This window comes from Danio rerio, chromosome 14 (genome assembly GCF_049306965.1).
Source record: "Danio rerio strain Tuebingen ecotype United States chromosome 14, GRCz12tu, whole genome shotgun sequence".
In the NCBI taxonomy this organism is placed as follows: Eukaryota; Metazoa; Chordata; class Actinopteri; order Cypriniformes; family Danionidae; genus Danio; species Danio rerio.
Window position 1 is genome coordinate 29504772 of NC_133189.1, and position 27585 is coordinate 29532356.

A 27585-nucleotide genomic window follows, 5' to 3' on the forward strand; every position below is an offset into this window, starting at 1 on the left:
TATATTTACAATTTAAATACAATACAATACAATACAATACAATACAATACTATATATATATATATATATATATATATATATATATATATATATATATATATATATATATATATATATATATATATATATATATATATATATATAAACAGACAGCAGCACAGACCATTATTAGCTAATACAACAGACATTGCTCTTCATTGCTATGCAGTTCATTAATTTTCCATATGGGGGTTGCAGCAAACAAACCAGCTCATTTTTATTTGTTAAAGTAAGACTCATGAGCTGAGCATGTGCACTTTATCTGCACAGATTACATGAACTTCACCAGCAGATTGACATAATATAATTTTCGAAACATAACTAGCCAAAGTGACAAGTGATTTGACTTTGTGACCAGCCGCAGCTGTTTTCACCTGCAGTCGGTGGGTGTTAATTTCAAAGTCTGTCAATATAACATTGCATAGAACATCTTGTGTGTGTAAAAGCAAGTTTAATTATGCTGTGGTTATGACAGCGTGGTGTAATAGAGCTTAACTAAAGCTGCATTTATTGTCACAATGATTAATGGCATTATACAAGTTGTATGTTCAATGAAAAACAGCTAACAATGTTAGATCAAAACAAGTCAGCAATGTCAGGCTATTTTATAGTGCCAAGACTGTTACTTTTGCGAATTTGAACTTATGTAACAGGTATACCTATGTGAAATAACGTTATGCAAAAATGCAACATGGGCAAACATTAATCACTTCAATCAATCAATTATTTAATTAATTATTGATTATTGGGTAAATAATCAGTTTAATAATTATCTATAAAATGACTTAAATTCAGCAATAAGCAACACTTCACTGTAAAAAACAGTGATTAAAACAGTTACTTAACAGAAATTGTTGATAGTACATGATTCTTTTTTTATTTGTGCTTTTGAATTGACATATACTAACTTTACATTTTAAAACGTTTACAGCTTAACAAAATTCTATTTATTGGCATTTGTAGCAGGGTGAAAACATATATTGTATAGGAAATATAGAAATATAGAAAAAAATTCAAAAATAACTTGACATTATTCACTCATTCATTCATTCATTCATTCATTTACTTTTCGGCTTACTCCCTATATTAATCAGATATTCTTTTAAAATACAAAAAATCAATAAATACATGCAATTCAAAACTGTATGCAAAAAACGTTCAAGAAGCTGTTAATAAACTGCTACACAGCAATGTACATAAGATAACAGTGCCATTTTATAAAGTTCCTGTAATGGACACAATTGTATCATCACCATGCAGCATAAATAATTTCAAGTTATCATCCAATAGTGTCAATAAAACAATAATATTTCTGAATATGAAGTAAAGTATCTTTTAAAGATCAACTAAAGCCCAGGCCAGATCACATTTATTGACTTATATTGTTGGTTACGAAAGTCACTATGTCAGATTATTCAATTTTGTCTAGATAAAATCTTGAATTGTCATGGGTAACAGATGTGTTTATTGTTTTAATTTTTATCTGTCCAGGGATTGCAGGTGGAAAATAGCCATCTTGCTACAACCTGGCACAATGCATCTTTCCACTTTGAGGTTAATGTAATTTTTGTGCATTGTACCTGTTAAATAAAACAAATTTATTCATTTAAGCTACATGTGCCTTCACGATCAGTCATTCCGTGATGTCTACTACAAGCGTTATTTCCCAAAGCAATCACAAGTGTTGCTATAACAATATTTCTTATCTCAACTTCATTAATCATTTTTTAAAATCCTCTTTCAATCTCACTAAACACTGATGCTTGCTACAACTAATAGGTACATATTTTAAGGGTATTTATTATGACATGGATAAGATCAAACTTATGACTCCTTTTTAATATTATGATATTTTCATTGAAATCTAAATGTATATTTTCCAGCCATGGGTTGCTTATTAAACACTCCCTTGCCTGAACTTGCCGCGAGTGAGACAAAAAAAATAATAATAAAAGCACATCAGCAGCAAGGAAAAATCAGATGCAATCAGAAATACTCTTTAAAATAATAACATATTAAAAAAAAATCAAAGGTTTGTGGTACAACAACTACAGTAAAGCATTAATTAAATCCTCATTTTCCACAGAGAAAAATAAATCATCCACCCGTATAGTTGAGTAGTGAATGGGCACAAACAAAAATATAATTTGTATCTTTTTCTTAGAAAAAAATATCTTTTTGAAACAAATTTTGTTTGATATTTTTTCTTAATTGGAATGTATGGTTTGTTGGTCAGTTATCTACTACTCCGGGGGGGCCAACCCTGTTACTGGAGAGCCACCTTCCTGCAGATTTCAGTTGCAACCCATATCAAACACACCTGCCTGTAATTATCACGTGGTGTTCAGGTCATTATTAGTTGGTTCAGGTGTGTTTAATATGGGTAGCAACTGAAATCTGCAGGAAGGTGGCTCTCCAGGAAAAGGGGTTGGCCACCCCTGTACTAGATAAACAAGAATAACTTGAGGTGAAATGCTTCAAAACAACTCTGCTATGCTTCAGCGCCAAACCAAGAATTGCTGTTTAACACATTGTGTTTATTGTGCTTGTTAAATAAAAATAATAATCTAGCCTAAATAAAATTAAAGTGAAATATTCACAGTTTCAGAGAAGCCTATATTAAACTGTTTCATTATTAATGACAAATGTGAAAAAGCAGGAAATGCTTTTACAATGTATTCGCAGCACTAATCATGTTTCCAGAACACCTCGGAAGTACAAACTCTGTTGGAAAGATGAGAGAACTCAGAAACTCGTTGTGAGGATGAAGATGTCTGTGCCAGTCTGTTAGATAAATTTACTTAAAACAACTTAAAATTTTAGAAAAGGTAGTTAAAGTTTGCATTATCAATGATTGCTCTTATCCACCCATAAGTAAATATATATGCAGCCTATATTTTGATTACCTAATTACCACTGATTTAATGAAAAAATTATGTACCTATTACACAGTGCCACCCATGTGATGGAACTCGTGAAGAACGAGAACAAAATTAAACATGCTAGACTTTCTGTGATGATGTCATGAAGCGTCGCAGACATGGTGTCAGTTGTCATCAACTATGCCACATTACACAAGAAGAAACAATAGACTCTTGTGTTGAATCGTGCCGAAATTGTGACTAATTCATGTGATCTGACTGAGGTCATAGTTAAGAGATAGTGGCAAGCAACTGAACTCCATTGAGTGATGAAAAAAAAGAAAATTAAAAAATTAATCAGGCTAAATGAGAAGAAAAACAATAATAATTCAATAATAATATGAACACTGCAGCTGGACCATAAGTGTTTCCTCGTGAGCAGAAATTAATAGACACTATTAAATCAATGACTTGTACAAAGCAGTAACACAACATCTAGTGCCTGCTCTATGTGTGTGGTACGTTGCTGATAAGTTGTCATAATGTACGTTCCCCTTGAGAATGTCCAGAGCTCTGGGCAACCTATTAATGAGTAATAAAACTCTTTCTTGAGCTTCTGAACACATGGATCTATATATAGCTCACGGAGAAGCACTAATAGGCTCAAATCATTCTGTCACGTAACCATAACATGGCATAAAATCCGCATACCAGCTGCCTGCGTACGCTATACATCTCTGAAAGAATGCAGAGAGGGGCAATGATTGGCTTTCATGCACGTTTGACGCCAATTCTGAAGAATGAAAAGCAACAGGCATCCGATAATTATGCCATCAGATAGCGTGTCAGTATTTACAAATCACTTTCGAACGCATCATTAAAGCAGAATGGCACCAGATGTTCCATTTGACCCAGCGGAGGGCAGCCTGTTTTAAAGACATTTGTCATTACAGGCATGACATAACATTTGGCACACAACTCGCTCTTTTGCAGACTTCTTAGTAGCACTGGGGAAATGTAGATTATTTTTTCTCATGACTTCTATTATCAGATAAGCATTTCACAGGTGGTGGTATGGAAACACGACCCTTGAGCGAAAGAATCTGGATGGTGTGAGGAAGGGTATAAGCAATTTATAAATCAGAAGGAAAACTTTGTGTGAAAAAAAAGAAGGAATGTATGACGTGTGGCAGGACGTTTTAGTAGATAAGAAACTTAGTGCTGCCTCCAGGCTTGACAGACAATATTACAGCATTTTTAAAGCTCCTTAAACTGTTTATCTCACTATTTATAAGGCATAAAACATGAACAGTCTGTAATATTTATTGATTTTAATTCTTTTTTTACATTATTTAAATGAATAATTATATACAAATAACTTAAGCTAAAAATGAGCCATCATGTAATCTTAAGCGCAGCTTATACTGTATGTTTTGTAATAATCCTGTATGACTGTGGCTTGTCAGACATCATTTACTTGTTCCCGAGATCTCAGTTTTTTTATGCCAGACTAAACTATAATCAAAATATGGACACATAAAAAACTCATCCGAGTTTAACGTCATCTATCAGTGACACATTTAGTAACTCACCTTCTGAAATGATACATCACAGCAAACATAAACAATCTGTAGTGTTTATTTTGCTCACAGCATGCTTTAACAATAAAACTAGAAAAAAATCTGTGCTCCTATTGGTCCGTTTTTATTGATGCTCATTGTTGCTGAAGTCATACAGCAGGAAAGTGTCTGAACTCCTCTGAAACTGCCAGAACGTCATTACAGGGAAAATTTCATTTTCAGATTTTAGTCTCGGATTACAGGAATCTTTTAGGATTTCCCAAAACTGTCTCAGACTACAACACTGTGGCTGAAATAGGACAATGTGACACAACACAACAATTTAACGTTGATTTGTTGCTGTCATTGTTGAAAATTAAATGGCTATCAACATTGAGCTCAGGTGTATACTGTTTACATTGATCGACCATAAGATATTTCTACAACAAAACCACGTGTGTCAAATTCAGTTGATTGCACATAATCTGGAAAGGCAGCATTTTTCTGTAGAGAAAGCTGAACCTTTGAGAAGAGTTTAATCTCCGGTTAATCAACAGAGTTGGCAACGGGACAATGTGAGTGATTGGCTGCGAGTGGCCCAGCCAGACCCCTGACTTACAGAAGGCCCTGTTTACACTACTACGTTTTAGTTTTAAAATGCAAAATTTTTGCTACGGTTACACCATCCGTTTACACAACCCCTGAGTTTTTGAGCCCTGAAAACAGAGCGTTATGGAAATGCTGGAGAGGCCGCTTTGGTTTTAAAATGCTGCTGCTCCGTGTCAGTGTGGATAGGGGAAAAGGGAGACATCTGAAGGCGTGGCTGCAGACATTCTGATTAAGGCTTTTCCTCAATATTAAGTACACAAAGTTCAGTCTTGAATCCTTTTCTTCTAAGTTCAGACTTCACAAGTTTGATATGAAAAACAAACTCCCGAGGACACGTTAGGTAAATCTTCAAAGGCAACAGTGTACATTAAACCCAGTGTTAATAATTTATGCCAGAACACGCCGGCACCTGATTTTATAGATCCCCCTCTTCAACCGCCCTCCTATAACATAACTGCCTCCTTTCATTTTCATTAAAAAATATGAAACATACCCTGTCTCTTTTGCTGAATATCAGTTTTAATAATCAAAAATGGAAATCAATACTACAATACGTTTATACAATAGGAAATACTTTAAAGGCAAACAATCGCTCATTATGCAAAATCAGTGTACATAAATTATTATATTAACTTATATTTGGCTCAGACAAAACACGTTACCTGAGAACAACTAATAGATTCAAAATACAGAAGAGTCATTAAAGGCAAGATGAATTAAATATCATGTATAACAACTATAGTGAGATGAGGGTCCAACGGTAGATGCTTGATGAACTGTCTGACGTGCGCTGCTCTCACCTGAGGAGGTAGAGCACCCGCTGATTGCCTGGAGCTCAGACCATACCTGTCAACCCTCCCATTTTTCCCAGGATTCCGCTATCATCCCGTAAAGGTATTTTCCTGTATTTCTCCCGTATTTTCAGTCTTTCTCTAAACAGCCGAGCCTCCCTATACGCAACCCATACCGCCGAACAAACCAAGGGTCGCCACATGCTCTAAAACGTGAGTCTTCTGTGCTTTCGCTTTGTTTAGGAATGAAAACACTTATAAATAAATACTAAAAACGGCGCGATTCCATTTCCTTTTGATTACAGGTGCCGTTGCCCATCCTAAACAATCCTCAAAACAGTCATATAATGTTGCATCCCTTTTTATGGTGGGCATATCCCTTATTTTCACATCCCAATGTTGACAGGTATGGGTATAGGGTGAATGGAAAACTTTTCAGAAACGCTAGGTAAAACACCAGTGTGGATGTGGTTCGTTTTCGTTCTAAAATGCTGTTTTAGAACTAAAACGCCTTAGTGCAAAAACGGGGCCTTAAACTCAAGTAAACATCTCTGGAGAGATCTTAAAACTGTCAGTGCACCAATGATACCCCATCCAACCGGATGGAACTTAAGAGGTACAGCAAAGAAGAACTAGAGAACCTGCATTAAAACAGTTGTGACAGGATTGCAGTGTCATACTCAAAATGACTGTAAGCTGTAAATGGTGCAAAGGCAGAGATTTGGAGAGATTGGCAGACAAAGTTTTCATTGGGGAGTATTGTTTGTAGAATTTTAAGGAAAATAATGAATTTAATACATTTTGGAATAAAGCTGCAGCATATTAAATTGTGGAAAATTAAAGCTGTATAATCACTTTCAGGATACACTGTAAATGCACTATAAATGCATAGTGTTTTTCGACTTAATTTTTTCTAAAGTATTCAAATTTAAATTTAAATGATTTAACTATTATCTCAATTTTATACAATAATAATAATAATGATAAAGTAATTATTTCATGAGACAAAAAACAAAAAACAAAACAAAAAAAACACTAAGAGTTTGTTAACAAGTATGCAGTATTAAGCCAGAAAACAAAGAACAGCAATGTAACAGTTAACAGTCAATGGTCAAACAATTTAACCATGTTACTTATTCATGCCTCAGTGCATTTTGGGAATCCCAGCACTCTGGGGAAATCCGTATCTCTTCAGTTCATAAATTCTTTTAGAAGTTATAATAGAAAGCAGCTTCTATATATACATAGCTTATATATATACACACACATGTTATAGGATAATATATAGTTTTATTTACAATGGAAGTAATCTTTTGGATTCCACATATTGAATAAATCATACTGTAAAAGTTTAAAATATTAAATTAAAAGATTTTAATTTATAGGAATCACTTTATAATGTCAATAGAATAAGCTACCTTTAAAAAGTTCTTTCTTTTACAATATCAGTGGCTTCCTCAGAATGGTATGCAGGGTTAGCGCTTTCCAGATTGAGATGATGCGAGTGATAAAGTGTGGGTGGAGATATGGAACTTGAGCAAAACAACCACTGCTCCTTCCGTCAGACATGCACTATTTCTGTAAATAAAGCACTCTGAGCTTCATTCAACCAGTAGCATTCATTGATGCATAAAACAATTGCTGTATAGTTTTCTAAGAACCCAGCAGGACTCCAAAGGAGTAATTAACAAGCTGCTAATTAGCCACTGAAATGAAACCCATAGAGGCTATGTATAACTGTTTATGAGCTGGTGAACTGCTAGACTAATGAAAAAAGTCCACTGTTGCCAGTTGCCAGTTAAACAATGATGAGCTTGTACACTCATTTATTATAATTAACCATTAACCTGCGCATTATGTGTGAAAGACAAGAGTACATGCTGGAGGAGTGTTCGGATGGCCTATTTTAAGGACATTTATCTCAACATCATGACATAACATTCAGTATCCGTTTGACACTGTGTGTAACCTTGATGAATATAGATACATTTTCTTCATGGCATGCTGCTTAATGGAGGCTTGAGACACAACGGAGCCATACAATATTTATAGAGCTCAAAGTAAAGCCTCTTGGAGTGAAACATTTCATTTTTGCTTGCTTCTAATAAATATTCTTGCTAATAATTAATATTAAGTCTTTTAATAGAAAAAAATGTATTTTAATTAAATTGATGCTTAAACATTATCATCAAACTCAAAATCAAAATGTGACAAAGATATTTTTAATTTCTTTCTAAATACTGTAGATCAAGTAAAGTCTGTTCTTTTCAACCTTCTGTTTATATAACATTTTAAAATTTAATGAAAGTTTCTACAAAAGTATTAATGTAATATTATTATCATTATTATTATTATTAAATGAAAAGTAAATGTTTCTTGAGCAACAAATCAGCATATTAAGGTCCATTTGGATGGGACTAGTTTTCTTCAAAGGTTAATTTAAGTTTCACAGAATAAAACATTCTTCGTCAAACTCAGAAATCCTAAACCTGATTCTAAGATCCTAATCCCATTCGTGTTTTGGGGTATACATAAAGCATCATAGCTCTGACTAGCACAAGTTTCTTTGTTTGTGCATGTAACCTTGATTACAATTAATAAAGGTAACCACAAAGTAATCATAGTTTTGTTATACTACCCCTATCTTAATCATAGTATTTGGGTTAAAATTGTGACTAACGGTTATAAAAAAGTTATACATTTTAAAACCACTTCTTAATCTTATTGGAGTCACTATAAATAGCCAGTTCTATAAAATCCTGGAAAGTTTAGGTATGCTCCTCCTTTTGAGACGAATCTGTAAGATTTAAATTAAATAAATCAATAAATTTTCCTTTTTAATTTTAACAAATTTGATTATATTTTAATTTAATCAATGAGTATGTTAGTAAACAAGCACCTCACATTAGCTATAGGGGGAGTGGAAAGACAGAGATAGAGCCAATTTGGTCAGTTACACCTCAACTATTTACGAGAAGTGCCATGGAATTTTTTAATGACCAGAAAGTCAGGACCTAGTTTAACTTCTCATTCAATAGACAGCCCTCACTGACAGTATAGTGTCCTATTCACTTTACTGGGGCATTAGGACTCACACAGACCACAGATTGAGTGCCCCCTGCTGGCCTCACTAACACCACTTCCAACAGCAACCTAGTTTTCTCATGTGGTCTCCCATCCAGGTACTGAGCAGGCTCAGCCCCGCTTAGCTGCAGTGAGTAACCGGTCGTGGGCTGATATGTCTTTGGCCAGATGAATAAAAAATCAAAAACACATTTCTTATTTATCACTTATTAGTTGCGTATTACATCATGAAAAACGAAATAAACTGAAATTTATTAACAAATAATACATTTATACATGTTTTCTTGCTCTAAAAAGGTTAAAAACAAAGACATTAAGAAAACTTGATAAAATTATGTAGTAATTAATTAGTTAAAATGAGTCTTAAAATGTTTTAAATCTCTCCTGACACATATTTTAAACTTTATTTTCCACATTTTTTTATTGTATTTTGCATTGTTAGCTGTGTATTTGTGCTGTTTTCTCGGTTGTGATCCTTGCTTGTAAAACTTACGCTTAAAGGCATTGTACAAAACAAATGATTATTTTAATAAAATTTAAATTATGTAATAGCAGTCTTTTATTTTAAAAAACTGCAGAATCAGAGGAAACTGCATAACGAGAACAGCCCCATCCCTTGTCTAGCATTTAAACTACATAACCAGAAAAAAGAATTACCTCCAACATGAGTCATGTCAGTTCACTTGAGCTGCACAAATGAAATGCTAAAAAGGGATGTTTTCTCCTGGGGTGACAGATAAGTGGTGAGTGATGGTGGTTTCTAACCTGAGCTGCCGGTCCTTACAAACGGCCACCATCACCAGCAGGTTCCCCAGGACGCTCATGAGCATAACCAGTGACAGGAAGCTGATGAGAGCAACCCTCTTCGCCAAGCCGTTGCTGTGATAACAGAGAAAAGACACAGACATATTGAAAACAGTTGATCGGATAGAAGGAAGAAAATACTGATAAGTGTCACAGTCCTAAAGAGATTTAGCGGGACTGACAATAGCACAGACGTTTCAGACAATAGTGTGGCAATGATTTCTTTTAATTATGTTTAATGTATTGAAAGTATGTTTGATTTGCTAATTATTATATGTTGACATTTAAGTCACTTCAATTCCCATGGAAACAGCAGCGTAAGAGAAGTGGACAGGAATAGAAAGTACATTGCCCACTCAGTGAGGTCGGAAAAAAAAGACAATTCCTTCTTGTGAAACAGATTTTCTTTATGTTACTGATGACGTGAATCTCACCGACATTGTTTCGAATGAATTGTGCTGTAATGAATAAAAATGATGCTTCGAACATTTCTGTTTCTGATATCAGTGTTTGTCTGCAGTTTCTTGTTTCTATGTGTTTTTTTGCACTTGTAAATAAAAACATAAAAAACTACAATAACGATGCTATAAAGTTTAATATTTGATGATAAAATGCATTGTGAGAATAGAGTACTAGTTTATATTAGCCATACAAAAATACAGTAAAATATGCTTCGTGTAAAACCTCCAAAATCTAATTTTAAATGTATTAAAATAGCAGCTATTTTAATTGGCAACAATATTTCACACTTTCGCTGTATTTTTAATCAAATAAATGGGCCTTAGCGAGTATTAAAAAACCTAATTCATTTCAATTATTAGTTTAATCAGGTTTGTTTAATCAGGGTTAATGATAAACTGTGCAAAACTGTGGCTTTTTGTAAGTGTAATTCACATCTTTGAATGGAAACATAGCTAATGTGACTCTATTCAAGCTCACAGTCAGAAGCGAGCCAAACTTCTCATTCTTGCTCTTTACCTCCATAAAATGTTTGAACATCCATTTCGTGTGAATAGTTGAATACTACACATAATACTACAGTATAGCAAATTAATAAAAAAGATATAATATATATATATATATATATATATATATATATATATATATATATATATATATATATATATATATATATATATATATTCTGTCTGGTTCTTGAATCTGATTGGCTGATAGCAGTGCAATATTCTGCTAATAACAGCACTCATACTGCCTCTTCACTCTTTACCCTGGTGTATTACTCTGCCCACATAGAGCAACAAGCAGAGGACACTCTACAGTTTGACAAATAATGCTGTTGTTGGGCAACATTATGTACTTTGGAGGCTTTTCTAGCCGAGAACAGTTGTTTAGACTGCGACTATGCAGTTTTTGTCTTTATAATTTTTAGAATTTCGGAGCATCAGATTTAGTGCATATGCCACCTTCAGTCAGACTGAGCAGACCAAAGAAAGTGATGGTTGACATTTCGTCACAAGATGATGACAAAGACTGCATAATAGGTCCTTAAGGGCAAAAACAGCATTTTTTCAGTGTAAGTTTCAAACTACAGCAGAACAAATCATTATAAATCAGGTAATTGACATTCTGAGTCAATCTTTAAGATCTGTTGTATTTTGTAGTGCTGTATTTATGCCACAGAAACTGGTAGTTTCTGCGCTGCTATGACTTTTTCTGGGTTAATTAATGTGATATCACGATTTCTACAGAGAAATACTGGGAAATCTCTGTAGACTGATGGCATTTCATGTTGTTCAGCTTTATAATCTTCAAATGTCAGCAAAATCACCTGTTTTGTCGTCACTTTAGACATTATGCTAGAGAATCATTCAAATAGCTCTAAAGTGATGTTGGTAAAGTGACATCAGCTGCAGATGTGTATGAATGGTGGAAGAAAATAGTGGTGGGAGAAATTTTTCTCTCTCTTTTACGTTTGGAGCTCTCTATGTTTGATTTTCTTTTTTATATACAGAATTATGTATGCCTTACACCAGTGCCGATAAACAGCCATATTGCACTGCTACTCATGTGGTATTGCTCATATATATATATATATATATATATATATATATATATATATATATATATATATATATATATATATATATATATATATATATATATGTATATTTATTTATTTATTTTTACTTTACTTTAAAACATTTAAAGGGATGTGTTGTGGGCCAGAAAAATGGTTTGTTGATCAATGGACAAGACCATGCCATGCATTAGTACTGTAAGTATATTTTTACCGACAGTATTTTTTATATATTATAAAAATACATATAAGTATTCATTGATGCTATAATTATTTTCATTCGATAATAAATATTACTATATACTATAGTGAACCTACTTTATATTAGATCAATAGAAAGAAAAAAAGTAGAAAAAATACCTCTCACACAACCTACATAAACAGCAAAGTAATTCTTCTCTGACATCGTGTTTTCCCTCAAGACTGACACTGACTATGTAATTGTAGGCTAAAGCCTGTTATTGTGACTGCAGGCTCTAGGAAGAGGTATAACCCCCTGCTGCACATTAGACACAAATGAACGGCAGGGAATTTGAGATAACCGATAAAGACTCGGCTCAACCGCACAACATCTGACACTTCTTTTGTTCATGAGCTATAAAGCTCTGCCTGTCTAAACACATAGTGCAAATCTCAACAGTTATGTGTTGATTTTCCTGTGATTGTCTTGTCATGTCTAAAGTCAGTTTGTGGTTTCAAGAGACAAATTAGTGCGAAGTAGACAAGACATGACAGTATCAAATGCCAATAGTGACTTTTATTAACTAATCTCTTGTGAGCTGCTATTTTCTGTGACAATATATTGTTAGTTTCCCAAGTTGCCTATTATCCTAAAATGAAATACTCTACATTAGTTTTGTGTTTATTACAGCATGGCTCAAAACCACAGGATTCAAGTGAGACATGTCAATAGACTGATAATATAATGTTACACACTTTAAAAACATCTCTTAACACTTTAAAGTTTCTGTATTTAATGATTCACAAGCATACTCTGTTTATTTATGGTTGTGAATTGCATACTGTTAACTTTTGATGCTGAAAATTCAACTCTACAGTTTAACAAAGTGACTTTTATTGACAATTTCTTAGTTTGAAATATTATAATGTATAAGGAATAATACATATAGAAAAATATGTTTGTATAATAACTGGCAGAAAATGTACTTGCAGTTAATTACAAGATTTTTGTACCGTCATTTCCAACACCAACCTAGACAATATATCACTTTACTATTAAAAGTGTCAATAAAAGTCACTTGTTTCAAATTTTTCAAAGTTAAAAACATTGTTGTTGGAAGATAGATCAAGGTCCCATAATGCAATTCAAAAGCATAAATGAAGAGGGGCAATAAAAATAAAAACACAAATTATAAAATAAATATAAAACCTGCTAATTTAACTGATATTTTTTACAGTGCGTGTGCCAAGAGTTTACGAACAAGAGTTGCAGTAAAAATAGTCTCTTGGGTGATGTAAGAAGATACTTATATGTCCTTCAAATTTGACTGGCAGGATAAAATGAGCACATTCCCCTAGAATAAAACATTTTTTCCATATCATTGAACATAAGCCTGAAGTCCATGCATTCTGCAATATTGCTGTCAATATGTGAAGCCATTAAGCTTGCACTGGATTGCGTGTTTTTTCTTGCAATTGTGAGCTTCCATCTCACAGTTCTGAGTTTTTTTACTGCTACTTTTTATATAAAAATTTCAGCTTTTTTAAATGCACTCATATCTTTCAATGCACTCATATCTTGAAATTCAAATGTTTTCTTACATGAAAGATTCTGTAAATTGACAGTAAATTTAAACTGTAAAATTCTGTGAATGAAACAATTCAGACTTGAACAAACTCGGAGTTGAAACATGTAAACAAAATAGAGAATTGGAAACTCAAAATCTAGTTTATGTTATGTTTTCTGTGCAATGTTATATTTATATAGTATATATCTTGATGCTGACATTCTGAATTGTGAGAAAGAAAATCAGAACTGTGAGATAGAAACAAATTTCCATACATCTGAATTTTATTTGGAAGCACACACCCAAAAAATCTTTTCAATGGCTCAATCTGACACCAAAGCATTTATGCACTATTAAACTGAAATGATCATGACATGTTTTGCTGCTTTAACTTATTTTGATAAGATACTTTTAATCATTTTAACTTTTGTTTTAAGTCGCTTTAAATTATGCAAGTTGAAAAGACCTTTGGAGTTAATGTGCTTCAACTTAAAAATTCAATCAATCAATCAATCAATCAATCAATCAATCAATCAATCAATCAATCAATCAATCAATCAATCAATCATAATTTAATAATACTTGCTCAGTCTGTAAGATATACAACAAATAGTATGCTAAGGTATATCACAAATAGAATATGCACAGAACCATATCTATGAATAAACATGCATCTATAAAAATTCTCATAATTATACATCTCATGTCTTCTAAACTGTTAAGTTCAGGACAGTGAGTATTTACTAAATGTTAGGATATAATGCTTTGTTTTTAAATATGTTATAATGAAGGCAAGAAATCTTACAGAAGCATTATTGCTTCCAAAAGTTGGATATGCCCTGGCTGGTTGTGTGCTTTAGAACACAGGTAATGGACATTTAATTAAATATGTGAACTGGATGGTAATGTTGACAGAAACAGGATTCATGTAAACACAACTTTCAGGATCTAAAAATCAGATGAAATGCATTCTGACTGATAAAAATGAGTGCATGCAAACATACCATATCTGTGCATGCAGGATGTCGCATGACATCCAGGCTATTCTAAAAATGCACAACATCTTTCAAGACCTACAGTATCTCTAGAGCTTTGCCTCATTCCACTACCCAGAGTCTTAAGTAAAAAAAAAAATAAATAAATATAAATCTGTCTGAATGGTCCCTAAGGCAGCATGTCCAATACAATGTCACAAAAACAACTTTTGACAAGCTACAGAGCTACACATTGGATGAAATCAGGTGTAAACATGTTCTTGGCAAGACAAAGAAAGAGAGAGATAGAGAGAGAGAGAGAGAGAGAGAGATAGATAGAGAGAGAGAGAAATGTAATACTGTCTTTTCTGCTATCACACTTTTAAATAAATAGACTAAAATTTAGAAAAACAGTTTCAAAGGCTCAACAATAGAGCAGTGACCAAAAGTGTAGTCCCGATTAAACCATCAAAATGAGAAACACAATTTATTGGAATGAGAAAAGGAAAATGCTATATGATTTAGGTATTAGCTATTTTAATTTAATAGAAATACTTCTATATTAAGCTGTTTTGACACAATCTACTGTACATTGTAATTTACTCTATATAAAAAAAAGGTGAACTGAATTAAAGGGCACAATAAGGGCCCTATCATACACCCGGCGCAATGTGGCGCAAGGCGCGGCGCAATACTTGTTTGCTAGTTTCAGCTTGGCGCAAGAGTCGTTTTGAGGCGTTGCGCTACGCTGTTTAAATAGCAAATGCATTAGCGCTCATTTGTGCATCCATAGGCGTTCTGGTCTAAAAAGGAAGGCGTTCTGACGGCTGGTGCGTTGCTATTTTGAGAAACTTAAATAGATTTTTCATTAGACTAAAACAATCCCTGTCTAAACTCAGGCGCAGAGTGCTTAATACGCACAAGAGAGCAATAGGCAAATATCTTTACATATGAAAAAATTTAAATATTAAAGATATATATAGGATACAATTAAAATAGATATAAATATTAAGGATTAAAATGTTACAAAACATTATTTTCTAGCCTACATAAATATGAAAAATAACTGCTTTTATGTCTTCTTTATCTCGGGAGGCTTTTTCAGTTCATTCATAACAATTTGCTTTTGTATAATGTTATTATTATTAGCAGTATTATTTATTATATCCATATTTATATTTGTTTTATTAAAAACAAGCTTAGATCTGCCCACCTGTCAGGTTTTAGACCATAAGGGGCACAGCATGTGTTTTAGGATATAACTTAGGTTTTTGAACACACTTCGTTATTATTGTTAATTTATTTGTTTGCTGGAAATTAGAACTGAATTTAGAAATAGTTTTGAAACGAATATTTGCGCTTAACAAACGCAATTAATTATTTATAAACTAATTGATGTCCGTGCGTAAAGGTTTCCCTATCCAAGAGCGAAAGTGAAAGTGATCCATTATCTTTAATTATCACGCAGTAGATGCTCTGTTTAACAGTTTTCTGTTAAAAAAAAAAAAAACTGTTAACTGTTAACTGTTTGCTAATGAAATGCTCAGTTTGTCCACTTACTTTAGGTCCTGTAAATAGCGAATGCGCTTATGGCACGACGCAGCTGGCTCTTAAAGGTAATGGGAGAAGTGACTCTAATTGGTTTATTCTCAAAACACACCTATAACTCATTAAGAAAATAAACTCAACCCTTTTAGACCATGCGCCATGGCGCAAAGCGGATTTTCCCATCCTTAAATTAGCAAAAATGCGTTCTGACACGCCCTGAAAGTGTTTGCGCCCTGCGTTTTGCGCTCTGTGCATGGACCATCAAAATAGAGCCCTCAGTCTCTTTTTTTTTATTTCCTGACATTAAAATAGGATCCAAATTAGGGCTTCACGATAAATCGAAAAAAGATCCTGATCTCGATTCGACCATACATACGACCTTAATTCAGCTTTCCTACGATTCCGCCAATTATATTTTCAAGGTCAGAAGAGAAGCAAGGCAGTCGCACTAGTCTTTACAGCAACATTGCCACCTTCAAATGGTGTTAAAAGTGCCACATACTGTATTTATAAGGTATAACTCAGCCAAAAATGTCATTTCTGTCTTTACTACCGAGAATGCGCTCATGTACGCATGATGCCTACTTTAGTGAGCAGAACCTGCATCAGAACCTGTTGAACAGAGCGATCGTTTGAGGGTCGTGCTGGAGGTTTGATTTGCATGAATGTGTTTTTTCTCACAGTGACAGCGGCCATATGAGCCGCACTTGGAAATGAAAGTGAAGCCGGCGTGCACTTTATTTAAATGATCATATCGCATTTTAGAGTTATGATTATGACAAGCATTTGATTAGTTTTTTTTTCTTTCATAGCCAACACATAATGTTGTGCAAAAAAATAAATGTTTTGCAGTGTCAGTATAGCTACTCTAGCTTATAATGTTGAATATAATGCAAGAAGGAATCTGATAATGACAAAATTCTAATTTTATCAGTAAAACCAATGGTCTAATAATGTTGTCAATCACAGATGACAAGCACATGTCTTAAACATAATAATTCAACTTTATAGTTATGAATAGTTATATTCTGATATCATAATTTTACTGTGAATTAACAAACAGGAAATATTGAAAGTCTGTTCAAGTCTACCAAAATTGAGCATTAAGCAACAGTAGACCTATACATAGTCATGATAATATTATAGTTGTTTCACCCTATGTTTGAGAATGAACAATAATAATAGGCTAATCATATTAACCATTATTTTACATTTACAGAATCGCAAGAAAATTATGATCTCGATTTTAGCAAAAAAAAAAAATAAATAAAAATCGTGATTCACATTTTTGCCAGAAATGTGCAGCCCTAATCTAAATCCCTCTCATTTTGAGGCCCACCGCAAAGTGTGTGCGATTTCCCCACTCACTGAACATGTATAATCATATTAACAAGACAGGATGTGTGCCAAGTAACTGGGATTAAAAGATCTGTTCAGCTCTCTGTGATCATCAATCATCATCAAATATGATCAAGAATGGTTATAACAAGTTTAAAATGTTTTTAAAACAGTGCATGCTTGTAATGAATCACAGTGATTTTACAGTCTTTATCACCACAGCCGCATGTTAGCACAGTTATAAAAGAAGATGCTTCAATCCTTGATTGTAGGTGTTAAATCAGGTTTATTTGTACATTAACATAACAGATTTCTATACAGCTGTGGATATTAATGTGTATTCTGTCACATGCGTGAACTTTGTAACTAAATTGTGCGTGACTCATCGTTCTCATGGACTCATTAACTCCACAATAAATACATCAAAGAATCATAGGGAAAGTTCTTACTGTAATATGTCTCACAAATTTTATGTGAGATCTGCTTCCTTCTGCTTCCAATCTGACGCCACCGAGGCGGAGATTGAGGCACACTCTGACAGACATGTGGGAACGGTGGGCGGGGAGAACTAGCATTAAAGGCACAGGCCACAAAAACAGCTACAAATTGGCCAGAGCTGAAAATTACAAACTTCTGAAAGCTATAATAAATAATCTGATGGGTGTTTTGAGCTGAAAATTTACAGACACACTCTGGAGATGCAGAAGATTTATATGTAATCTTGAAAAAGAGGGTAAAATAGGTGCCCTTCAAAATTAACTGATAGAATGCTTGAGTAAGGCAAAGGCGAGCTACAGCTGATAATGAAAAATTGGTTGCTTTTACAATGTAGAAAGATAAGCTTACCAAAACTATAGTATTGTATACACAATTATTTATATTTTATTATTTCTCTCAAGTATGTGATTGGCAGCCATTCTGCTTCTCAATAAGCCTGTTTCCTTGCTTATCACAAATGAAACCATTGAAATGCAGAGCACATACAGAGGTTTTACATCGCCGAGCAGAACTATGCTATAATATCCGCTTAGAAAATTGCTATCGGGATATGGGTGTGTGCAAGAATATGCTCATGTCACGATTCAGGATTAATCATGATTCAATGCAATATTATCATAATATTTTAAGGTGACACAAAAAAGAGGGTTTAAAATGATTGACTTCTAAGACAAATGATGAAATAAAATTAGATCTGGACATGAATAGACCTGAACTTGGTCCCTCGTTCCTACTGCACAGGGGAAAAGTGTGGCAGAAAAATATTCATAAACCTAAAACTAAAAATAAAGAATGATGTTGGACACATTTGCTTGCACTCTGTCACTGACTACATATAATTAAGCCCCTTTTTACAGGTAAAATCCGACATCTGGCATTATCAGGGTCCCTCTTGCATTGTTAACATAACATCCAATTTTATATACAGTAGTTTAATGCAGTATGCTGTCAGCTAAACCTTTATAACCTTTTTTTCCCCCTCAATGCAGTAAAATTGTGGTTTCAATGAATACAGACAGTAATTGGATCTCCTACAGACAAATCATCCACAAACAGACTCTCTCGTATTGGCCTTCCTCATCTGATATCAATGCCCTTATGATAAGAATAAACTAAGTACCTTGAATAACCATACAGCAAAAACAAAATCTCAGTTACAACATGTATGAGAGCTTCATATGATCCATGCAATCAATTCAAGTTCTAATTGCAAAGTGCATCAAATGACTACTCCCAAACTAAGGTTTCAAGTAAATATCATTTGAGAATTGGCATCGCAATGTGTGTGCTTTCAATAGTCATATCGCAAGATATACAACGTTGAGTTGGGATTATAGATGACCAGAAACCACAAGTCAAAAAAGGTGAGATTTGTGGAGATTATAAGCATGACAGAGTGACTATGTAGGCATTTTACTATGTAGAGCATAAAGATTCATTTTATTGAACAATTTCTATAATAGACTATATGCATTGTTAATTTACATTTAAATTATTTGATTTCTATAACTGAATACTGTTAGACTCTCTGTAAGTCACTGTTTATTTCACTTTAATATTTGCTTCATTGTGGTTATTTATGATTGTATTTTGTATGTGTATATATATATATATATATATATATACACATATATATATATATAGATTATTTTTTTAAATCTAGATTATTCCAGATAAATTTTGTAATTATTCTAGATTAATCTAGATTAAAATGGATCATTTGATTTCTGCCGAAGGCATTCAGAATATGTGTGCTACCCAAATAATAAGTCTTTAAGAACGGGTTTCTAAAGTCAGGTGGCGTATTAGCCCAGAGGCTAATCTCCTGTTTCCAAAATGCATCACAAACTGCTTGAGAAACTGTTCTACTATGATAATTGGTGATGAAAATAAATGATGTTCAATAAGATGTACTTGTGTTTACTAACTGTTTATTCAGTTTAACATGAATTTTAAACTGTAGGCCTACATAATCTGAAAACAGCGATTTTTGATTACCTTAATCTGACTAAAGTCATAACTGAACTAAACAGAAATGCAATTAAGACGTGAAGTATGCATATGTTAGGGTATTATTGAAGTAATCACTGCAATCAAACTATTACCGTCGGGAAGGACTTTTCGCCATATTTTCCGACAAGATCGACAAACATGGCTTTCAGTAAAGGACATACCGCACACACACACACACACACAAGCACACACCACGAAATGCGGAACTTTTTTTCTTTCCATTTGGCGTAAACTTCATAACACTCTGACCAGTCCTTAATCCTTATCTGCGTCTAATACCCCAGTTTGTCACGGGTGCATGAATAAAACATTCATGAGTTAAAGTGAAACTGCCAAACTGCACCCAAAATTACAGAAAACTCTTGCATGAAAGCACTGTAAGTAAACACCTTGATTATATAATTGTCTATTAAGGCAAATAACTAGATAACAGATGTCCATGTAAGCGTAGTCTGTATGTCTTGAAAGTAAGTGAAAGATCCGGAAGGGCATCCTGCTTATTTGATTCAGAAGGGATCTTTTTTTGACAGATGGCTCACCTTTTCAGGTATACATCCGCACTAAAATATCAAGGTGAAAGTCATCATAGCTTGCGTGGAATAGACCCAGCTCCCAACCCAACTTTGAGAATAGATTAACGGCAATAGTTTTTTCTATCACGCAATAAGAGCCTCGCATTAATGCAGCACGTTAACGCCGATAATGGCCCACTATATGTGTGTGTGTGTGTGTGTGTGTGCAGCCAAGCAGCCTTATTTTATATGGTTACTTAATAGGGTAATTTCACCCAAGTCTTGAAATTTTGTCTCATTTACTCACCTTATGTTATTTGAACATATGCCTTTACAGCAGTAAACCATAAATCTGTCACCATGAAATCTAAAATCATTGATAAAGTCATTGTGTCTCTTCAGAAGATTAGATTTTTGATTAGACTGTGTAAGTAATTAGTTTTACAATGCCTTTATTACCTTTTGTTAGGACTTCAGATCAACAGACAGAACTTTAGGCTTAAAAGAAAATCTTCATTTTTTGAAGGGTTCAGATGCAAAAAACAAAAAACAAAAAAAAAAACTGTGACATCTGTAATTTTTACCTAAAATTGGCATTTTTTAGCATTAGCATTCACTTTTGTGTGGGTTCAGTAAATACACTTTTATGGCAAAGGATAGCTATATTTTTGCCTTTAAAAGAAATTAACTAAACATAAACAAACTGCAGGACATTGAGAAAAATGCACATTTTAAAATAAATTTTTAGTTGGCACTTACAGGTTTTTGCCACTGTTTATTTGTGTTTGAATATAATAACCAAACTTTTGTATTGTTATTTGCAGTAAATGCTTTTTTATTCGGAATGTAATGATTTATTTTGTTAAATGCGAAAGCCTCAATTAAAGATACAGTCATCAAATGCAACTTTTAATATAAGACACAGCCAATGCCATCTGTGTTATAAATCAGCTCAAATCATTAAATGTTTTAAATGACAGGACGGAATCACAGTCTGAAAAAACAAAAAGTTCCTGCCCATCATATCTTATGCAATTTTCTGGAAAATCCATCAACTCTTCCTCTGACCTTTGTCACATAGTATCATTCAGTAGACTAATAAAGGGAATAAAACAAGTGATGTAATTTTGCTTTCAGGTTCACACGTGTCCTACAGTAGAGTTAGTGTTATCATATTAACTACAAACATGATCCATTAACTGTTTGGCACCCAAAAGCATGTATTTCGAACAACATTAATTTGATTAAATTTCTTTTAAAAATGTGCACAATTTTCCTCTGGTTAAAGGAAATTATAAATTAATAAATTAAAAAATAAATTATAAATACAAAAAATAATTTGTTATTAAAGTATGTTGTCTCAATAATGTGAAGTGTTCAATCTCCATCGATTGAGGAAATCAAATGCGCTAAAGAAAGAAAACCTTAGAGAGACCAAATCAATGCCTGCAGATGGCTGTTCACTCTGTTGTGTACACGTTATGTGTGTGTGTGTGTGTGCAATGTCTAGAGAAACCTTTGACCCAGAGTGTGTAATTGAACTGAGGGTGCAATCAGAACATAGCGGCTCAATCAAAGCACTCAGTGATATGACCCTATGGGTCATTCAGTACACGCTGACCCTTTGGTTGGCTTCAGCTGCAAAGCACCAGATTTCAAGACAACATGATGGAATGCTTTCTAATTTCTCATTTACGCTAATTAGTAGCTTTTGTGTCACAACTGCTTATTACACAAATCTGAAAAAGAGCTTTGATGTGAAAACTAAATGAAGTAGACGGTGTATTTATTTTAGTAACTTTAAAAGTTTAAGTGAAGTAGTACTAACATTTCTGAAATTATTATATTGAAAGATAACTGCAACTGTAACAGCAATGTAATGTTTGTGGACTTTTATGTGGTGTTTCCTCTGTTTTCTAAGGTAACTTATTAGTTAACCGATTATGTTCACCTGTGTCTGGTTTGGTTCTTTTTTTAGCATTCATACATACTACTCATATTGACACAATGTAGTGAATATTTTTCTAACAGTCATGAAGTAAGTTTTAACTCAAATATATGACCTATTCAAACAGTTGGTGATTTTGGAAACACCATTAGTTTGGTTCTTCAGTAATATATATACATGTGTGGACTTGATATGCTGATTCTTGCCTTCAGGATTACCTTTCTTCTTATTTTTCAAAATTAAGTGAATCTGCTGTTCATTTTCCTTTCTGCACCATGACAAATACTGGTATAATATCATTTCATTATGTTACAGCTCTTATTACATGTATATGGACTATTGGCTTTCCCAAAGCAGAAGTCAGGCTCACATCTGCAGTGAGTCAGTGAATGGACTTTGACTTGAGCAGTCCATCTGTATTATGATGTCATGTAATTGGGCCAAATGGTACTCGAGTATTTCGTGTTTCCTTTTTAGTGTGAGAGCCGTGTTTAAAAATTCCAGACTCTAGACTGAACTGAAGTGAAAACATTACCAGAGAACAATGGCAGCAAATCAAGTCCTTCTCAATGTACTTATTATATAATAAACTATTTATTATATGATTGTACAATTCATAAACACTATGATTTTAGCTATCTTTTACTTTCTCTGCTAAAAGAATACAAGTCTGTAATGTTGGGCCAGCCAAAAAGGGGGGACATCTTTTTTCCACTGCAATCTCTGTTTTATTTATTATATACAAGGACAATTGGTGGCAGAAAGTGAAGTTATACAGCCTTGGGTATTTTTCCCCTCCCAAAATAAAATAAAATAAAATAAATCATGATACACCAAAAAGGGTAAAAAAAGAGACTGCTGGTCTAAGTCTAGCAGTGCAGTGTGGCCAGTTTGAGCTTTCTTGTTGTCTAGCATGTCACGTACTCAGCCCTACCTGTTGTTATTCAATTGCCAGTGATATGAAGGTTGGATGGAAATTTGTCCTCAATTGCTGGGAAACGGTCCAAGAGTGGAACTGCTGACAATCTAAACTTGAACTAAGGCCCTTCATTTTCATTAATTTTCTGTGCAAATGAACATCAGCGTGTTCTGATTTCACAGCAACACTCGTGAAGGACAAATATGCTGATTAAAGCCACAAAGTGCGCAGTGAGAATTTACCAAGATCAATGAACAATTGACCCTCACAGAAGCAGCCATTTGCAATTCTAAATGCAAATTCTCCTAATAAACCTTAATATAGTCAGAATCTGTCAATGTATTTTTTTCATTTACAAACAAAACTTTACAATTTCTGCAAAACTCTTGTAAGTTATAGTGTAGATAACGAATAACTTTACAACATGACATCACTAAACCTGAAGTGGCACTAAAATAATAATAAAACTGCTTCATTTAAATTTATAAAGTACAACAGTTTTAACTTTTTCATCAGCTTTGGGTTTGGTGTCATCTTTTTTTTTCCATGCATATTTTCCACAGGGTTTTAAAAAAGTCTTTAGGAGTTAAAAAGTCATTAGAGTTAATTATGTTAATAAATCTATATTACAAAAAATATTCAAAACGTTTAAAAATGTTTGTATTTTTACTGTGACAATGATAATACAATTATGAGATACACCATGTCATTAGTTATTAACTGTGACTATATGAACACAAAATTTTGAAGATGAAAAAAAAAAAAAGAGTGAAATTAGGTTAAAGCTTAAAAATTACCAAAGACCCCCCTAATCGAAAGTTTCTAATAAGAAGGCACAGTGGCTCAGTGGTTAGCACTGTTGCCTGAGTCAGCAAGAAGGTTGCTGGTTTGAGTCCTGGCTGGGCCAGTTTGCATTTTCCCCTGTGCTTGTGTGGTTTTTCCTCTTTGAGTGTTTCCCAGTTCTGGGTTGGCCAGAAGGGCATCCTCTGCATAAAACATATACCGGAATAGTGAGAATTAATTAATTAATTAATTAATTAATTAATTAAAGTTTCTAATAAGCCTTGACAAACAATAAATCTTGAAGTTGCCTTAGGTTGAGACTTAAAATTCACTCAAAGGCTCCCACTTAAAAAAAATACATGTTCTGTCCAGTTATTTACATAATCCTTGCAATCTTAACCATGAACACATTCACTCTGCTACACTGTCAGTGAACCAAGATGATCCCATAGCATGAAGAACATCTGATATTTATTTTTTACAAAAAATGCTTATATGTTTAACTGACTAAAACTTGACTAATGAAAGAACAAGATTGGCTAGATATGATTTCTTTTTTAAAGTAGGACTATATAAACTTATTCTGTGTTCACATCAGACCCAGAATGCGCAATTTGTATGTAGACTTGTGAACATTTTGAGTTTACTTGCTTCTTTCACATGTCAAACTCACTTCACAAGAGATGCAGATTTGCATCCTAATAAAACATTTTATTTATTTACATTTAATCATTATTTACATTAAATTGAATTATTTACATTTATTTATGTCACGGGTAGGTCTTCTGTCTGCCTGGTGACTCTAGCTTCATTGCTAAATAGATAACCTGGATTTTATGGAGAAAAAAGCTGTGCTTTATGTGCTTTAGAAATACTGAAAAACAGCGAAGATTTGTTCGGCACCGTGTCTGAGTCCACTAGATCCAATCAGAGGTGCACCCAGCTCTGAGCTCATCAACTCCTCCAGAAACTATACCTGGATGATGGAGGACTTCAGCTGTGCTTCAGACTGAGCCAAGCCCAGTTTGGTGTTGGCAAAAGGATTTCTCCTATGGACACCAACAACAGCCACTATGTCATAATCACACCCCTAAAACAGCAAGCTCATGATTGGTTAACGTGGCGCAAATGTTCGCTGAAGTTCAGATTTTCCAACTCTCGTGATGGACGCTTCCTCAACATCTAGTGTAATCACAGCATTTGACTAAATTTAAAAAATATTCAAAAGAAAACTGACAAAATTAGTAATCAACACCATTAACCAACTAGCTATAAGGAGAATCACATATTTAAAGCACCACAGATTACATGAATGAAAAACAATGGGGAAATATAAAAGCAATAAATATACTGAATAGATATAAGAAAACAATATATATTACAATTAGCACAAATTATTAGGCCTTTGCATTGGGAGTGGGAGTCAACAGGCACAGAATCTTGTTGCAGCTCCCTGATTGGTGAAGATTTTGCGTAACTTTTTTTTCTTTTTTTTCAGAAATCCTGCTGTTAAACATTATTAATAAAAACAACTTTTAGTAACGCATGATGATGATTTCAACAAATGTAAATATCAACTATTAACAACCTCGTAGATCACATTACATCTGTTCTTAAATGATACAACTTATTAAAATCAATGCCCCAGTATAAAATGAATGTGATTTTTACTGGAACTCAACTGTTGTACTTTATCGCTGTCTTCAGTCTCCCTCAGAGAATGATGGGACATGCAGTTAGATCTCATAAGCCTGCCACCTCATAAAACACCTAAATAAACATTGTTTCTGGCTTGATGTATTCCTATTGTTTCTCTAAATTAGACCAAAGAGCTCGATTCCTTTAACACTGACAAAGTAACCTAAATTATGGCCAGTTCTACTACCAGAAGCCAAAGTTTCCTTCACCGTGCAAACCTTGGCCAGTGCAAACTTTGGAAAACATCTAGCAATTTATTCTGACACGTTGCCCCGGTAAATCATACGCAGCAAGCCGTGGCCTTTGTTTATTCTTATTTCCTATTTTACATCAGCTCCAGTGCTCTCCAAGACCAAGAAGTGAGCAGACACCCTGCAGAATCATGAGAGAAATCAGCAGTGGCCATGCTCAACAAATCATCCGTGGCCTCCGTTGCTTCAATAGTGACTGCGCATTACAAATTCTCCATAGGCCAGTGAGTTTCAGACCTCATTCAGCTATAGAAAACAGAATAACAGGAAAGGCCACACACTCGGTGTACATGACCTTCAGCACAATGAGGCAGGGAAAACGACTGTTAATATACAGTAAAAAAGCAAAGAGTATATTTACCGCGTGTTAAAACACAATAAAGCAAAGTGATTTAAAAGGTAGGAATTTGGTCCCTTCATGGCTGTTTATCATCTGATATATATCAGGCTGGTTTCACTGGAGCGCAGCTGCTATTTGCTGAATTCCTCAGGCGAAGTATTTCAGGTGAATGAGAAAATTCACTTGAGACGGAGAGCACACTTTTAGAAGTGCAAATACCAGGCTTATTTTCCATACATCCAAGGTGTGATATGATTTTCCAGTTCCATTTGCAGATGAACACTCCACATCCCTGAATGAATAAGACATCTCAAAGGGATTGAACTGCTTCGATCTCATCCAATAGACTCGCCTTGGGAAATGTGTTTCCTGGTTATAATAAATCCCGATTTATTTATTTATTTTTCCATCCTGCTCTGAGGATTGACAGTAATTAAATGGGAAATCAGTTAATAACTTGCACCTGGGATTGGGTTGGGCTATACGTGTCAATCGTGCCTTATCGAAGGGCACATGTGACTCCTCCATCTGAGAGGACAAAAGAAGCTTTCGGTATGAATGTGAACGAGTGTGGATCTCCAAAGCACGACTGGCATGGACTCAAATGCAGATCATTTAGGACTTGTAATCTTCGAATTTCAGAGTAATTTAGAGGCATTTGCAGATGTCAGGTCGTCAGCTCTGAATGTATTTAGAGGCTGTCAGAAACCTATACCCTTGATGAGGTGTTTGAAAACATGTCAAAGCTCTGATTTTCTCCCTCATTTTGACACATGTTAGACTCATTTGAGAAATAAATGGGCAAATGTTCATGACTGCATATAGATTTATGTACCGCAGTGGGCATGTAGGGCTGTTGTACCTGTCATGTAGATTAAAGATGAGTTGCATTCCCTAGTCATTTTCTGTTTTATGCATAACATACATTAGAGATCAGTTGAAGAAGAGATCCGGTCTCTATATTTACTTTCCAAGTGGAGATCCAGACCAATTTACATAAGGAAAGCATTACAACTTTGTAAAAGATTTTTAAAAACCCTAAACAGCTAAATTAACTATTACACTTTGGTGCCAAGACCCTAAAAATCAGAAAAAAAGAAAATAGTAAATAGTAAAATGCTGCTAAAATTTCCAAAATCCAATAGAAACAGTAAAAGCAGGGTCTGGAACTGGACCATGGTCAGCTATTTGAGGCAGCCTGGCTGGTGTAAATAGACAGCACAATTATTA

At 34.0% G+C, this 27585-nt stretch overlaps 1 protein-coding gene across 3 annotated transcripts in view; it reads right to left on the bottom strand.

Moving 5' to 3' along the window:
- Nucleotides 1-27585, bottom strand: part of htr4 (5-hydroxytryptamine receptor 4) — a 179550-nt gene that overhangs the window by 101978 nt on the left and 49987 nt on the right. For all 3 annotated transcript variants that reach the window (XR_012389762.1, XM_009291062.5, XM_021481160.3), the window contains exon 3: nucleotides 9709-9822. Coding sequence is in view for 2 of the 3 variants with exons in the window: in XM_009291062.5 (XP_009289337.1) it covers nucleotides 9709-9822 (114 nt within the window). In the remaining variant the exon portion in view is untranslated. The remainder of the gene's footprint in view (nucleotides 1-9708; nucleotides 9823-27585) is intronic.